This window comes from Castor canadensis, chromosome 9 (assembly GCF_047511655.1).
Source record: "Castor canadensis chromosome 9, mCasCan1.hap1v2, whole genome shotgun sequence".
Lineage (NCBI taxonomy): Eukaryota > Metazoa > Chordata > Mammalia > Rodentia > Castoridae > Castor > Castor canadensis.
In genome coordinates, this window is record NC_133394.1 from 11,507,949 (window position 1) to 11,524,793 (window position 16,845).

Genomic DNA, 16,845 nt, shown 5'->3' on the forward strand with positions numbered 1-16,845 from the left:
TCCTGAAGTCTGCTGATGGAAGATTTCACCTCTAGTTCACCTATCTCTGTCTCTCTGTGGCTATGAATATCACCACATTTATGAGAAATCCAAATAATTTTAAGTGTCATTAGAAACTTTAATTTCCATACACAACAGCAAATTTTAAGAGATAACTTGCAGACTAATTTTTATAACATTATCATTTAGAATAAAAAATTTTGCCTAATAAAGCCTAACATTGGTTCAAAGGGCTATCACAAAAAGGATTTGTACAGAGTACGATTAGAGAAGTTTTCCCTCCTGCAGAGAACAGATGCACACCGTACTTTGGAGAAGGGCAGAGTCTGGACCAGGCCACCATGGTGGGAACCCAGCCTACCACTGGACCAGACCAGACAGGTGCTTCAAGTCTACTTCTCTGTGCATTAATTGTATAGAACTACTCACACACTCCTCCTATCTCTGCTTCCTGAGTGGCTGGGGTTATGGATATATACTATCAGGCCTTTTTTTTTAGGATCCCACTAATTTTTTTGCCTGGATTGACCTTAAACTGTAATCTTCTTCATCCCAAGTAGCTGGGATTACAGGCACAAGCCCCCATGCCCTGCCTAATTTGCTATACATTTTTTCCATAGCACCAGTCGCCATCAGCACAGCTTAAATGTTTCCCTACAGAGAAGGGCAAGTGTCTTGTCTGCTTTGTTTATTGTTTTATCCTCAGTGTCTCAAGTTTCAAGCCTGTTTGAATAGAATAGGTACCCAACTGAAATGTATTTTATGACTTTTAAAAATGATACCATCACAGAATTTAGAATTGGAAGGCTCCTTAAAGATTTGTAGATGATCTTTATTTTACTGAAAAAGAAAATGAGTCACAATTAATTTCCACGATTTGCCAAAAGCCACGTAGCCAAGTACATGGGATTCTATCCGCCAAGTCCACGTTGTCTGTTACATCACAACTCATGGCAAAAATATTTAAGGGAAATGACCAGTTTTCTGATAGGATTGGATGTTCAAAGGTATCATAATATACAAATATTATTGGGATTCTACATTTATAACAAAAGTGTATGTGGTAATTTATTTATTTATTTATTTACCAAATTCTTGTAGCTTACAAATACATTTTAAAAAGCTTACCTGGCAAACTATTAATTTTTATTCCTTCTGGTAGTACAAGGGTTTGAACTCAGGATTTCATGTTAAGAAGGCCTTCTACTGGGTGGGCCACAGCTCCAGCCCTTTTTACTCTGGTTATTTTGGAGATAGGGTCTCACTTTTTGCCCAGGCTGGCCTGGACCATGAACACTTAACTGCCTTCACTGGGATGACAGGCATCACCACCATGCCCAGCTTTTTTCCACTGAGATGGGGCCTCACACGCTTTATTCACCCACCCTGGCCTGGAGCCACCATTGTCTGATCTTAGTTTCTTATGTGATTTGGGATGACAGACACACCCCACTGCATCTAGAGCTCTTCGCTGAGATGGAGTCTTGCAAACTATTTTCCTAGGCTAGCCTATAACCATGATCCTCCCAATCTCAGCTTCCCACATAGTTAGAATTATAGGTGTGAGCCACTGGTACCCAGCTAAAACTATTAGTTTTAAAGCCCAATCCACTGATGTTTCTGTTCCAATGAAATTATAAACATTCAATTTATAGAAATTCATGAGATCAGGTAATATTAATATTTAAGCACTTAGGAAAAACTGATGATGTGTACTTATATCTTTTTAGTTTGTAAATAAAACAGATTTGAATATTATAAAGTCCCTGAAATAATTATGCAGTGTGTTAAGAATAAGTTCTGAGGATATCAATACCATTTTGTGCATGTGCGTAAAGTGTGTATGTGTTGAAGAAAGCCACTTAACACCACAGGAAACTGTTGAAGCATTTCTGGTGAGTAGCAGTAGTAGAATGGGGTGACAAGGTCTTTTTTTCCACAGTATTGGGCTTCTATTATTTGCCCAGAATTATTCCATGGAGACTCAAGAGTAAATCACAAACTTCCACATTCTCTCACAAAGCCAAGTCTAGTAGGGGAGATAACATGTAAAACATGAAATTTCAAAAGAATGGCCCTTATTTTGTCCTGCAAATGTATTCTACTGTGTCTTTCATCATGTTTTAACAATTTTTAACCTTTAAAAACCTAAGATCTTTCATATCAAAATAAGAGATGGTAACTTTAGGTCCACACTCCACTGTGGAAATGACAGGCTGCGGCTGGATTGGTGACCCTTTTTGAAATGACATATACCCCTGGTTTAGTCTACTCTTCATCCACATCCTGGACTCATTCTTATTATCCTGCCTGTTGCCAGTAGGTCTTTTGCTTGCAGGTCCTGCAGAGAGAGTGACTATGTAATTGGCACAATCCAGTGAAGAATAAAAATACGAGCTCTTATACACAAAACTGCAAAAGCCTTTCTTTTCTCTCTCAGCGATGTCTCTGTTGCCCTGTCAGAATGGTTGGTGGTTTCAATTTGTTCTTTCATGTCACACTCCCATGGGCATAGGGCTATGTGTGTACAGAAACTCAAAGGCACCCAACCTTACCCTGACTCCCTGTGGTAAGAGGGCTATGGGTAGTAATCCTGGGCTGGGAAGAGGATGGGGAGGCTGAGCAGACACTAGAGAGCATGTTTATACCAAGAGGGGAAGTTAGAACTTCATGTGAGTCCTGGCTACAAACTTCATTACCTTTTTTGGACTTCACCAAAAAAACACAAATACCAAAAGGCATTATTGGGTATTTCAACATGATAACTCAGAACTTTAAGCCCAGCGTACAGGGCTTTTGTGATTGAGGGGTTATGGATAATTACACAGGTTCCATGTGAAGTTAGGGCCTGCAAAAGGTAGAAAAGAACAACTTTTGAAGGTATAGTAGTGTGGATTGCAAGGTGAGTTCTTCAGAGTTCACTGTGTCAGAGCATGAAGAGTGAGGCAGTGCAAGGTTGCAGAAGGTGTCAAGGCCCCATGAAGAGGCAGGTGGGGATAAAAGAATTTGAGGGTTTAAAAAATAAGGAGACAGCTTAGGAAACAAGTGAAACAGTAGATGTAATGACCTAGGAAGCATTTCATTAAAATGTCAAGGGAAAATATAAAGGCAAGAAAATCCATATGCAAAATTGCCCTTCAAATTTAAGCATTCCCTTTTCCACCAGATATGCTAAGAACTCCAGGTTCTTCTTGACTAATTCAATCAGAAATCACTCCACATGGGCTAGATTTCTTGCTTGGATGCTGGCCAGCTTTATGATTTTAGACACATTGTCTAACTCCCTCTTCTACAAAATGGGCATTAAGACAGATTTGAGATGAGGAAGAGGAGGGGGGAAGAATATGGAAACTTGGCACAGTGCCTGTGACAATCATGAGCACAGTAGGTGTTAGTTTTTAACATGATCTTTACCACTCTTTTGATACCCTTCTTCAATATCCAAGGTGCACTGACTCATTCTTTGATGCTTCCTATGCCTCAGATGTGGACAATCCCCATGCTCCCTTGGATTTTTTTTGGATGTTTTTCATTTATTTGATTAATCTTATTTATCATGGATTTTATTATTCATTATGTATTTTTTTCTCATTCTTTCTCTTCACATTTTATCTAGGTTAATCTACCTATTTGATGATACTTCCCAAATAAATACTTCCTTTCTTTAGTTCTTCATCTTGTAAATGCTGCAGTTTGAAGATCTCTAGTTGGACATCTATTTTCTTTTTTTTTTTTTTTTCATTTTTCTTTTATTATTCATATGTGTATACAAGGCTTGGTTTATTTCTCCCCCCTGACCCCACCCCCTCCCTTACCACCCACTCCACCCCCTCCCGCTCCCCCCCTCAATACCCAGCAGAAACTATTTTGCCCTTATCTCTAATTTTGTTGTAGAGAGAGTATAAGCAATAATAGGAAGGAACAAGGGGTTTTGCTGGTTGAGATAAGGATAGCTATGCAGGGCATAGCTATTGATTTCCTGTGCATGGGTGTTACCTTCTAGGTTAATTCTTTTTAATCTAACCTTTTCTCTAGTTCCTGGTCTCCTTTTCCTATTGGCCTCAGTTGCTTTAAGGTATCTGCTTTAGTTTCTCTGCATTAAGGGCAACAAATGCTAGCTAGTTTTTTAGGTGTCTTACCTATCCTCACCCCTCCCTTGTGTGCTCTCGCTTTTATCATGTGCTCATAGTCCAATCCCCTTGTTGTGTTTGCCCTTGATCTAATGTCCACATATGAGGGAGAACATACGATTTTTGGTCTTTTGAGCCAGGCTAACCTCACTCAGAATGATGTTCTCCAATTCCATCCATTTACCAGCGAATGATAACATTTCGTTCTTCTTCATGGCTGCATAAAATTCCATTGTGTATAGATACCACATTTTCTTAATCCATTCGTCAGTGCTGGGGCATCTTGGCTGTTTCCATAACTTGGCTATTGTGAATAGTGCCGCAATAAACATGGATGTGCAGGTGCCTCTGGAGTAACAGTCTTTTGGGTATATCCCCAAGAGTGGTATTGCTGGATCAAATGGTAGATCGATGGACATCTATTTTCAATTAGAATTTGCTTACCCACCAGAATGCAGAAACAGGTCTATCACTGAATAGGTTTCTGAGGAAAGTGCCCAGCACAAGTAGATGTACAACTATCTATTGAATGAACAAAACGATCTTTCCTTTTCTCTTCAAACTAAAACAAATTCAGTGTGTCTCTTCCATTTGGCTTAACATCTGAACTATATATAATTGCATTAATTAATTATTCTATTCTTTATGTCAAGTGTGCTGGGCAGACTGAAGATAAAATATGGGACAGATGAATGATTAAATCTTGAATTTGTCCTTATTTAAGGACTTGGTGTGTTTTCAGATGAGTGATTTTTGACATTAGCAATCATTCGATAACTGTTGATAAATTGTGGGCAAATCCCTGGTAGTAGCCAGACAACTGTGTTAACCAGAGGCAGCCAGGGATAAAAGGTGTGGTAAGTATAGTGAACTCTCAGAACCCAGGGGGAGATGTGGAATGTACTTTACAACTTAAAAGGGAATTCTAAAGCAGGAAAGACCATGAGTACCACAGTACTAGAAATGAGTTCTAAGCAGTGATAAGGGAACTAATTCGGTGATCTGCAAGGATGGTTACTTCCTTTGAACAAGGAAGCAGTGACGACTTAAAACCAGCATGGGCTCCTTAATGAAAATTATGTCACAAGACCTTCATCTCCCTTTTGACAAGGCCTGTAGCTGGGTAGATAAGTGAAAAGCATTAAATGGTATAAGGAATTTGGCTTTTCCCAGGGCAGGTTGCCATCCACTTATGAAAGACAGAGAAATGTAGACCATACAATAGCATCAACGAGTGAATATATAGCTGGCTAAATACACATCCCGAAGGGCCAGGATTAACAAGTATAATTTTAGTGTTTTGCCTCCAGGACCTGTATTTAGCTGTTTTTCCATCATTTTTATCTATTACTTCTATGAATAGACAGGAAATGTATATAAAATATGAATAAAATAAGCCTTAGAGGGACACTAGATATGAAGGATGAAAGAAACAAGTATTTATCGGAGTGTACTCAGAAGTGTTTTACATGCTGTCTTAATCTTTTCATGCTGCTAAAATGTCACAACCTGTAGCATACAGTGGTGCTTAAATGTTACCTGAATCTTGAAAAGCATGAAGGGTAAGTCAAATTTAACAAGTCAGTGAATATCAATAGAATTCCTGATGAAATGTGGCTGCCAAAAGAGCTGATGTGAGCTTAGCTATTATAAAAACTAGCAGCATCTCAAAGTAGGAAGGTAGTCCTCCTATGCTACTCCGTAGCTATTATGCCACATTTGTATCACTGCTTAATTCTGGGGACTGCTTAGACAGATGAGGAAAGGTTCTGAGATAAGCAACCACGGAGCATACTTGGGGCTATTCCCCAGAAAAATGCCTGAAAAAGTAGCATTCAAAAGAACGTGATGGTTGTTTTCAGATATGTTAGGCTTACTGTAGGCAAGGGAAGAAAATTTGTTCTGCTTATTGCAAAGGATTACATCTGGGCCAGTGGGTAAAATTAAAGGAAACATATTTGGATCAATGTCTGGAGTATGCTGCTCTAGAAAATAAAAAAATAATTTTTTACAACTAGAGATGCACATCATAGGGCAGGTGAAAATTGGCAGAGATATTGTAGCTAAGCTTCTTAATATAATTTAGGAGGTTTAATTACATAAGCTTTAAGATCACATCAAAATCTAAGTTTTCAGTAGTCACTGATTTAATCTTTGAGTCCTCAATTTATCGTGGTACTGCACATGGAGCAGGTGCCCATAAATGTGTGTACATGTGCTGAAAAGAAAAGAACAATCTGTGTTTCCTTAGACTCGCACACACATTTATGCCACAGACATTTGGAATAACTATTCTTTTATTTGTGCTCAAAAGAGTAAAGAAAATTTTACTTCTTTCAGCACTATTTGTAGTCACCCTGGAAAGAAATTTATAAAGCAAGCAAAAGATACATCATAAAACCTTGGTTCTAAAGCAAATAAAAATCTTTCACAACTACAAATTTGAAATAGTATTATTAAATTCATACACTGTAAAAAGAAAAAATCTGCAACTTGGAGAGAGAAATGTTTGCAGGTGACAGAGGGACAAAAGAAAATGGATAGAGAAGGGGAATGAAGAAAGAAAAACTACCATATGACTTACTCATAAGACTTAAAAATATATCCTCTCATAGAAGATAATAATAAAACCATATGTAATAGAAAAAATGCAAGAAATTGATCAAAATTGTTTATAGAACTTAATATATATAAAGGAAAAGACTAAGGTCCAGGTTTGGTGGCTCATGCCTGAAATCCCAGCTACTCAAAAGGTGCAGATTGGGAGGATTGCAGTTCAAGGTCAGCCTGGGCAAAAAGTTAGGGCGATTCCCATCTTAGCACAAAAAGCTGGAGTGGTAGTGTGTTCCTGTAATCCCAGATATGCAGGGGGTAAAAGCAGGAGGATCAGGGTCCAGGCTGGCCCAGGAAAAAAACATGAGAGGCTACCTGAAAAATAACTAAAGCAGAAAGGGCTATGGGAATTCTTCAAGTGGTAAAATGCTTGTCTAGCAAGAGCAAGACCCTGAGTATTAACCCCCCCCCAAAAAAAGAGAAAAGAGAATAAAAGAAACAAAAGTGATAGAACATGAGGTAAAGAACATTAGTAAATGTATCAAAAAAAACCCAACAGCATTATCATGATAAATTATAATAAATAGTAGATGACTCAACTCAATCAATTGATAATTAATTGTAAAAACAATGCTTTTTCAAACAATGCTAGGTGATGGGGCCAAACAGGAGGCTATTGAAAAAATGAATTTTATTATTAAAATAATTTTTGAAATATACTATGAGATATGCAATATCAAACTTCATAGATAAGCAGAAATGAAAATATAATATTTTTCACCTAGAGTAACATGAAAATATTTAAGGCTGGAAAGAATGTAGTTAGAAGGGCACTTATAGATTATAGTAATTATAATACCTTTTGCTCCAAAGAACCATGAAAACCTTTCTACACACTGTTCTCTAATAAAAGCAACCATGGCTCCTTGGAAACTATCTGAACCTAGGGTTGAAGCAGGGAATATACAAGATGAATCCAGAATATTTTGTGGTGCTGAAGGGCACAGAAGGGAGTAAAACAAACAGTGAGAAAGCAAAGCAAGAAGTACAGACAGTGAAGGAGTAAACAGCATGAGGAAGGAACATGTCAAAAAGACACAGACACCAAAACTCCCAATGGCTAGTCTACTACAATTTGAATCTGAACCAGTTATTGTGTTGGATTGTGATCTAGAGAATAAAATAACCATTCATGAGCTCACACTGATAGAAATGAATACTTGTATAAATAAGCACATGGGAGAGAAGGGGCAGCCTCTCCTTACAAAGTCATTCCACTTTTAAACAATCTAGCTTAAAAGAGAGTATCTAAAATGTAGTTGAAGACTTCGGCATGTGAAAGAGGCAGACAGACTCTTTCAGCATTATTATAATAACTAAATATCTAAAAGAGTGTTTTCCCTTTTGCTAAATTAGTTTACAATCATTAACATCTCATTTCCAGAAAATGTTTAGGAGAAAATATTCATACACAATGAAAGCATACATCTGTATTTATAATGTATCAATATACATTGTTTGCTTAATATATGTGTAGTGGATGTGTGCATGTGTGTACACAAAATGTCCACCATGGTTATATCTGGTTGAAATGAGAAAATAAAAACCATATGCAATCTTATTTGCTTGTCTTTTTTCTAAATTATCACTTTTGTTAATAAAAATGGGTCAAAGTAAAGTACACCCACAGTGGGCACACATTGAGAAGCCCCTTTGGACATCAATTAAATATTAATAATGAAAGACAGGACTGTAAAATAGGTACAGTGTGTGGGGGATACTAGTGGCAGGGGGAATGGTGAATGAAGGAGATTAAGGTGAGGGTGTGTGGTTGGTAGACTTCATATACTTATTTGAAATAGAACAAAGAAACTTGCAATTGCTTTAAGTGGGGCAGGAAGGGGGCTGAGGGAACAGACGATGAGGACAATGTAATGAATGTACAATATAAGCCTAATTGGAATTGTCGCTGTGAATCCCCCTGTATAATGAATATATCCTAATAAAAATATTTAAAAATTTAAATACAGGCAAATTGAGGACAGTGAATGCATGTCTCAAATATCTACATTAGAAATAGTTTGGGTTATTATACATGCAAACAAATGACTTTAGGTTGATTATTTTAATTTAGTTCAAAAGGCACTATATAATTCTCTACTGCATTGCTCAACATGACAAAAGTCAGGGTAGAAACAGAAAGTGCTTTCCCCACTAATTTAAAGAGTAAGGCTATAAATTATTAAATTATTCAAGCATAAAAATGGATTTTATTAACCACTTGATTTAGCTAATCAAGCCCACTGTAGCTAACAATAACATCTATAATATTCTTAGGAATATGTGAGTACAGATTTATTTGTCAGGCATCTATTGCTAAGCATTTTCTTTCTTATATACACCAATATCCCTCTAAAATATACATCTTGTGTGCAGCTGCCTACCATGTAAGATGTTAATAAGTAGCTCAACTTTGAAATTATCTGACATTTGCTAAATGAGACAGTTTCAGACAAAAGTACTGTTTCATTTTATACACTTAAATAGTAACATCTAGAAATTTTTATAGCATTCAAAAGAATAAATAAACAATAGATGAAATACAGATGATAGAATACAACTTAAAAATTTAAAATTGATTAGAGCATAATATGTTGTATATGTGGATTATAACCATCCGCAACAGTGACCTACATGTGAACTCTGCACCTGCAGTCACTTCTGCATGGCTTAGGTTGTCCACACAAATACCCCGCATTCAAATAAAGATGCTTCACCTAATCTTACAGACGCAATGTATAGCACATGTTTTTACTTTTTAAAATGTAACTTTTATCACATAGATACAATAGTCTGTCAAAAATAAGATACACATAAATTGTATAATTTCAAATTTTTTGGAAATTTACTTTCTTCAATGAGAAGTTTGAGGAGTATCAAATAAAAATATAGCAATAGCTGGTAACCTTATCTTTTGTCCAATTAAAAAAATACATTTTGAAAATCTGTCAATGGATAAAACATGTCACTTAACTTGGATTGTGGTTCCTTTCCTTGTTTACCAGAGCACAGCAGTAACAGGCTCAGTTGACAGTCAATACATGTGCAATTAAAGAAAATTGAACTATGCTATTTCTTTATGACATAGCTATGAAAAGCTTTTATTTTGAGTCATGTAAAGTTATAGAACTCTACTAGATTTATTAGCTAATAAAACTGATATTATTAATTAAGAAAATCCCTTTATAGTTAGATCAATTAAGTGTAACTATAAAAAAAGTTATGAAAGCTTTCCACTTATGTGAATGTACAGTGAAAGAAGAGTGACCATCTACAAGAAGACAATTTTCAAATGCTGTTATTTACACATGTGATTTAGAAAGTGCTCTAAGCTGCTGGTGGTGCTCAAGAAATAGAGTGCCTGCCTAGAAAGTGTTCTATTGTCCATCCAGTGAAGAAAGATGGATACCTTACGTAATGAAACTCCTGATAAAAATGTAAGCGGAAATCAGAAAAACAAATGGGGAAACATAAGTTTAATTTTGTAAACATCCATACTTACTTATGACTCATTTTCATTAAGTTAAATAAACAACAAATTTCTGAAGAATGTAGCAAATCGTGGTTGTTCTTTCTAAGCGCTGATAGTTAGTTAAAAGGCTAGGTCAAATCTAATAGGAGTTTCTATTATCATAAGGAAATGTAACACTGGGTTTTGTGTCATCATGAATCCAAGGAACAACAGCACACACACAAAAAACCATTTATAAAGACACAATCATAGTTACAATTTTATCACATTTGCTAGTCAGTCTGCTACTATGATATACATTTGAAAGTATTGGTGTATCTACCTAACTGTCCATCTCTGTGTAGACAAATACCGGTGTGTATGTATGCACAAGGCAGTGTCTGTGCGTACCGGCATGCATGAAAATCTAGTGTCATGACTTGCTTTTAGAATAATTCCCAAACATAATCCTCAGAATCAAAACTTCTTGTAAGTTTTTGAGATAACTCACAAAAAGTATCCATCAGAATAAGGGTAAAAGCATTCTACTATATTGTGTTCTGCTCAGGAACTTTGAATGACGCTATGTCTTGATATCCCTAAATGTTTCTAAGTGTTAAGAATAAGTGCTTGTCTGTCTTTCTAATAAAATTTTGGAAGAATGTGTAAAAGTAGATTAAACTATGTCAGAACTTTAAAAAGAAAACACTGTTTTTCTTTCAGGATGGTTTTTATGTAGCGAAAGAAAAAAAAATGAGCATTGCAAGCAGTTCTGGAAACATAACTGAGATGCAATTTGATAAATAGCCTTCCATCATTTACTCCACAGTGGAAAGGCTGCTATCAGCACTTTCATCAAAGGCACTATTGACTCCTCTTTTTCTATCTCATTTTATCATGACTTTCTCATTTTGTTTACTCAGTCAATGATTGAGAAAAAATGATTCCTTACCCCTTGGGTGAGGTGTGCTGGAGTCTGCTAGTGAAGGGTCCTTTTCTCCATCATTGCTTCTGCTGCCATTGCCACCTTTGCTGTCACCATCTCTCTCAATCAATTTATCTACCATGGCAATAACGCAGTTCAGGCTCTTTCCCACGTTGGCCCACACCCTGTCCTGAAAAGAGCATGAGTATCACTACACATTTTTTATTTTTTTTTTTGCAAAATCAAGGTAAGGTAAAACTTCATGAATCCAGTTTAGAGAAGCAGTCAGGAGTAATTATCAGTAACTAGCTGGAAATTTTCCATTAATTTGGTCAGAGATTTATCTTGGTAAAGTTAAAGTTAAATTTCATCAATACTTTTAGTTAGTCCATTATTTTTCTCCTGTAGTAAAGAAATAATAAACTACTATCTGATATAAATCCATAATCAAGAACAAATTATGACATTTAGAAAAGAGATATGTTTTCTTTATCAACACTTAGTAAGAAAGCAAAGACACATGAATATTTTTAAAGAATACTACTTGCCCTAGACATTCTTTGCAATTAGGGTAACATGTACACATATGTACATGTAGGGTAACATGTACACATATGCTTATGTTTATAAATACACATGATGTAACATATGTTAACATAAAATTTACCATATTAACAATTTTAAACATATCGTTCAGTAGTACTAAGCACATTTGTATTTGTATATAACCATCACCATCATTTTACTTCCAGAATTTTTTCATCTGCCCAAACTAAAATTCTGTACCTCTTACACATGAGCTCCCCATCCATTCCCCAACCCCTGGTAACAATCATTCTTTCTTCTTTATCTATGATTTGATTGACTATTGCAGCACTAGAAATCCTGAAAGTGGTCTTCAGATCACTGCTAACAGAATGGCCTCAAGGATTAATGCACAGTTGCCTGACTTCCACCAAGTCACTCAGAACCACTGGAGGAAAGGCACTCTAAATTGAAATTCTGGTGAGCAACCCAGCATATTCTGACTACACAAAGTCTTAGAAGCTCCACTGCAGCTATGTAATAAGTCAGCTGGGGTGGTTTATTTCCTAGACACAATTCATGCCAGTAAGGGGCCTCTTGAGCACTAATTACCTCAGTTCTGATTAGTTCTCATTTTTGGGCAGGGAAATGCATTAAACTGAATTCTTTGGCTCATAAAAATTAATTCATTTTTAAATAAAACTTTTAAATGTAGTTATCTTGATGGAAGCCTATTAACCCCACCTTCCCTTCTTACTCCTCTTCTCGTATAACTTAGATGAAGGTACTGACTCCCATTCCTCTCTCTAGGCTTAAGAACCAAATGGGTTTATGGTGCATTCCCTACTTCATGCCATAGAATCCTTCAACGAGAGCCTTCTCACTAGTAGAACTATTTCAGGAAGCTGGAGTATCACTTAGCATAAAGATAATACTCAGTTATATCTTCACCAGTTTGTGTATTTTCCCCCAAATGTGTGTTTTTCACCTAAGTTAAATTTACCAGTTTATAAATAAAGAAACTAGTTTGGGAGAGGGTAAATCTAGGGAGATAAGACTAAGTTAGTTGAATAATCTAACCACATTAAAACAAATGTGGGTTTATAGAGACTTGTGCAGTTTACCTGAAAAAATAAATAGGGTTTTTGTTGAAAAGCAGTATATTTAAGTTAGAAAAAGGAATTTTGAGGTGTTTATGTGACATGCTACCTATCAGACTTTGGGCAAAACACCTCATTTCTGGAGAGTGGCAGTTGTCTCATCTACAATTTGGAGTGATAATTCCTGCTCTGCCTATGCTCTCACCACGTTACAGTAGGACCCAACTACTGTACTGTGATTCCTATGAAAGCAGTCAGGAAGATTACTATAATTTAGCATGATCATATCCAGCCCGTTCTGTTTTTCCTAAATGAGTCAAGCTTTCTTTCCTTCACTCTGTAATCTTGAGTGTGAAATATGCTATTAGTCACAAATAATCATAAAATCTTCCACTAAAGGCAAATCTTTCCTTCAAAGAATGGAAGCACTTCTCCTCTAGGGAAAATTAAGACACTTATCATATTCACATCACTCACATCTGTAGATTACACCATCCTCTGCCTGAAGTAGACATACCTCTGAGCCATAAGCCAGCGCTAAGGAAGCTCCCCTGTGCTGGAGAAAATGCTGGGGGAGAAAAAGTAAGCATCCCGTGGAGCTAGACATGTCTCATCTTGGGGTTTGGTGAGGAGCTTACATTCCAACTACAATAACAGACGTAATGACCTCTATTCTGAAAGCAATTTAACTACTGCCATCAACTGCACTTTTAAGGTGATTAAACTGTAAAACAAAGACACTAACTGATCCAAGGGGGAACAGGTAATTCTCAAATTCCCAGGTTAACTTTGACATAAAATTTCAACTCTCTTCCTGTTACTCATGTTGAAAACAACTTTATATTTTGACCAAAGTTCAAATGCAGTGTTTTAGGATTAGGAGACATTAACCAAGTGGTGGAGCCCTTGCCTAGCAAGCATGAGAACCTAAATTTAATCCCAGTACCACTCAAAATAATAATAATAATAACACTTCATGCTGACTTTATCATATAAAGAAATATCAGGAATAGATGGATTGCTCCTGACTACGTCTGTGAAGAACCTGAACACAAAGGTAGTTAAGAGATAATTTGATATTCACACATATATTTTCTTCCCTTATAGATACCACTATCTATCCTAGAGGTTATAGGATTCCACTCATAGAAGAAGTAACCTTTGTAGCCTTACTTGCCCCTGCCTCCTCTTTATAGCCTCTACGGTGTAAAGTTATTGACTTGTACCTCTCTCTCTGATACTAGTCTGAGCTCTTTGAGGATTCTGTCTTCACTATGGAGCACAGGACCTGTTCCTCAATAGCTTTTGTTGGAAGACAGGAAGGAATGGGGGCAGAAAAAGCAGGAAGAAGCAAGGGAGAGAGCAAGAGCGGGATGACTCCAACCTAGGGAGATATTGAGGGCTAATATGTATATTCATTTGGCATATGCATATTAGCTAATTTCAACTTCAATAAACACCAGATAAGGTTAATATTATTGACTGTATCTTCAGAAAGATGAGGAGGCTTCAGGTAAAAGATCTAGACTAACATCCAGCATTAAAATGGCAGGAATGAGCTAGAAATTCATTTATTTTGACATCAAAGTGGAAGACTTGATTCTTCCACTATGATTTCCCACAGAAGCAGTGTACACATTACCATAAACTAGACAGAGGGAAGTCAGAATAAGGGGGCACAGGAAGGGTCTGACAGAGGTGGGTATCATTTGTGGGTATCATTTCACATGAGCAAGATTAGGTTTTAGTTACCTGATATTTGAAAAAGGAAACCAACAGAAGATCCTAGAGTAAAATACGACTATCAAAAGCCAGACTGTTCTCATGCTCCCTTAAATCTGAGATCAAGAATGTCATAGGAGCAGGGATAGAGCAATCCCTTGGCTAAGGGTCCATCAGCTTAAGTGAAAGGACGCAAGTGATCAGAATTCGTGTGGGAAAAGATCAAGACTCGTGATCCATTCATGTTAATGGGATACAAAGCAGTGTATGGGTTGCAAGAAGGAAGGACAATAATATACTTGCTAAGATGCTGAAGTGTAAGGTACTCAGTTATTTGGAAACTAGGATGCTAAAGATGGGTAAGCAAGACTCTTGAAGGAGAGCCTCGACTACCGAGTTCTGTCCTAAAAAAGCACATTCTTAAATCTCTGAGAAAACCTCTAGAAGACTATAACCAGGTAACAGACTTGCCAATGTATATCTTGTCTGATGGTCATTACTCATTATACCAGTCTGCAGAGAAATCTTTGTGCTTAGTTGCTAGTGCCTACTCCTCTCTCTTCTCTTCTAAAATCACACAATTAGTTTCTGACTGCTCCCAGAATGAAGAAAGGCTGGTTAGTGTGAAGACAGGGGAAGTAGAGGAGTGTGACTTCAGTCCATGGTACTTCCAGTCTTCCACCCTCTCTTCAGGATAAGAAAGTATGAAAGGCCTCCAAAATCTGTTTAGGTACCCTGCCCCAAGAGGGGACTACAAACAACCACCACCCAGGAGACAGAATAGAGAACATTTTCCCAGAAATAGCAGTCATTTTCCTGCTGAGTCCCTTGCTATGGGAAGAAAATAATGGAACGTTGGTGGGATACAGGAAACCTTTATGAAATGGAGCCTTAACTTGAATCAATATCCTTAACATTACGGAGCCTGCACATCAACTCTTCTCTATAGAGGTGAAGTGGCTCTAAACCTTGTCTGGTCACTGAGGGCTCAAAGGGAATGTGGAATGAGAAGTAATATTTATTTCACTCTAAGTCAGGTGCTGGTCTAGGCCCTTAGTTATTTCTGGGTTAGGATCTGAGCTAACATAAAGGTCAAGCCCAGTGGCATAGCTGCAAAAATCTGATGGATGCAGCAGCAAGTAGCCAAAAGGACATTGAAGTTGGCAGAGAGAGCCATAAGGGTAGGGGACACAGTGATGATTCAGCAGGCCACACATTTATGAACTTGGAACATCGAGAGAAAGTCTGACTGCTTTGGATCAGCAGTTAACTTTAAAGAGAAAGCTCAGTAATGCTTAGCTGATCAACCTTCTAAGGCCAACTTTTGATCAGCATGAATGTGAAGACTCAACAGAGTAGATTTGAGGTCCAAAAGAGTCCTATCATATTTACATTTCTGTGAATAATTTCCTACTTATCGTTATACGTTTCTGAGGGGTATGATTAGAATCAGTCAGTGAATTAACCAGGACAATCTCATCTTCTAAAAGAAGCTTCAGTTTCCCCTTGAGTTGACTGAGAGCAATTTGCTCAATATTGACTAGGTTCTTTAATACTGCAAACCTTTGTTACTTCAATGGCTTGACAGTTTTTCTCTCTAAACTCTAACTTTACCAAAACTGTTGGGTAAAAGGAGTTGCATGTCAGACAGCTGCATAACTACAGAACAATTTGCACACACATGGTCCAAGCTATATAACACTTGAACACATATAAATGCACACAGGTCTATTAAAAATACCCAGACTTGAGATATTCACCAGAATTAAGTGAGATCCCCCAACATTTGCTTCCTACTACAGATGCTCCTGTTTTAAATTTCACTTAGTTGCTTATGTAAAAATTCTTGAATTTCATTTCCCAATAAGACACTACATATGAAATTCATTCCTGGATTTGCCTTGAGCTTCAGTACCTAGTCACACAAATGACCTCAGACTGTCAGCCACTGTTTCTCTAGTAGTGACCTCTCCATATGCCCCTGGACCTTGTCCAGCCCTACACTATCAGCTATCACACAGTCAGGTGTATGCATGAGTTCCACATTTGTCTTCATCCCTCACCATGTTTATTTCATCTCTTCTGATCAAAAGCAGACTTAGCATTATAGCCTACATTCTCCTCTCAGCCTGAAGACTCCTCTAGAGTTGGGGAGACCTAGATAATTCTTATTTCTTCTTAGTCTTCAAAATGAACATTTTAGCTGGGTATGGTGGTTCACTTCTATAAACCCAGCTGCTTGGAAGGCTAGGGCAGGAAGATCACATTCAAGGCCAGCCTGACCGAAGCTAGTAAGACCTTATCTCAAGAACAAAATACATACGATTTTTGGTCTTTTAAAAATCGTATGTTCTCCCTCATATGTGGACATTAGATCAA

At 37.1% G+C, this 16,845-nt stretch overlaps 1 protein-coding gene across 8 annotated transcripts in view; it reads right to left on the reverse strand.

Annotated features, from left to right (window-relative positions):
- Positions 1 to 16,845, reverse strand: part of Inpp4b (inositol polyphosphate-4-phosphatase type II B) — a 395,691-nt gene that overhangs the window by 138,155 nt on the left and 240,691 nt on the right. For all 8 annotated transcript variants that reach the window (XR_012435583.1, XM_074041203.1, XM_074041202.1 and 5 more), the window contains one exon: positions 11,147 to 11,309. Coding sequence is in view for 7 of the 8 variants with exons in the window: in XM_074041203.1 (XP_073897304.1) it covers positions 11,147 to 11,309 (163 nt within the window). In the remaining variant the exon portion in view is untranslated. The remainder of the gene's footprint in view (positions 1 to 11,146; positions 11,310 to 16,845) is intronic.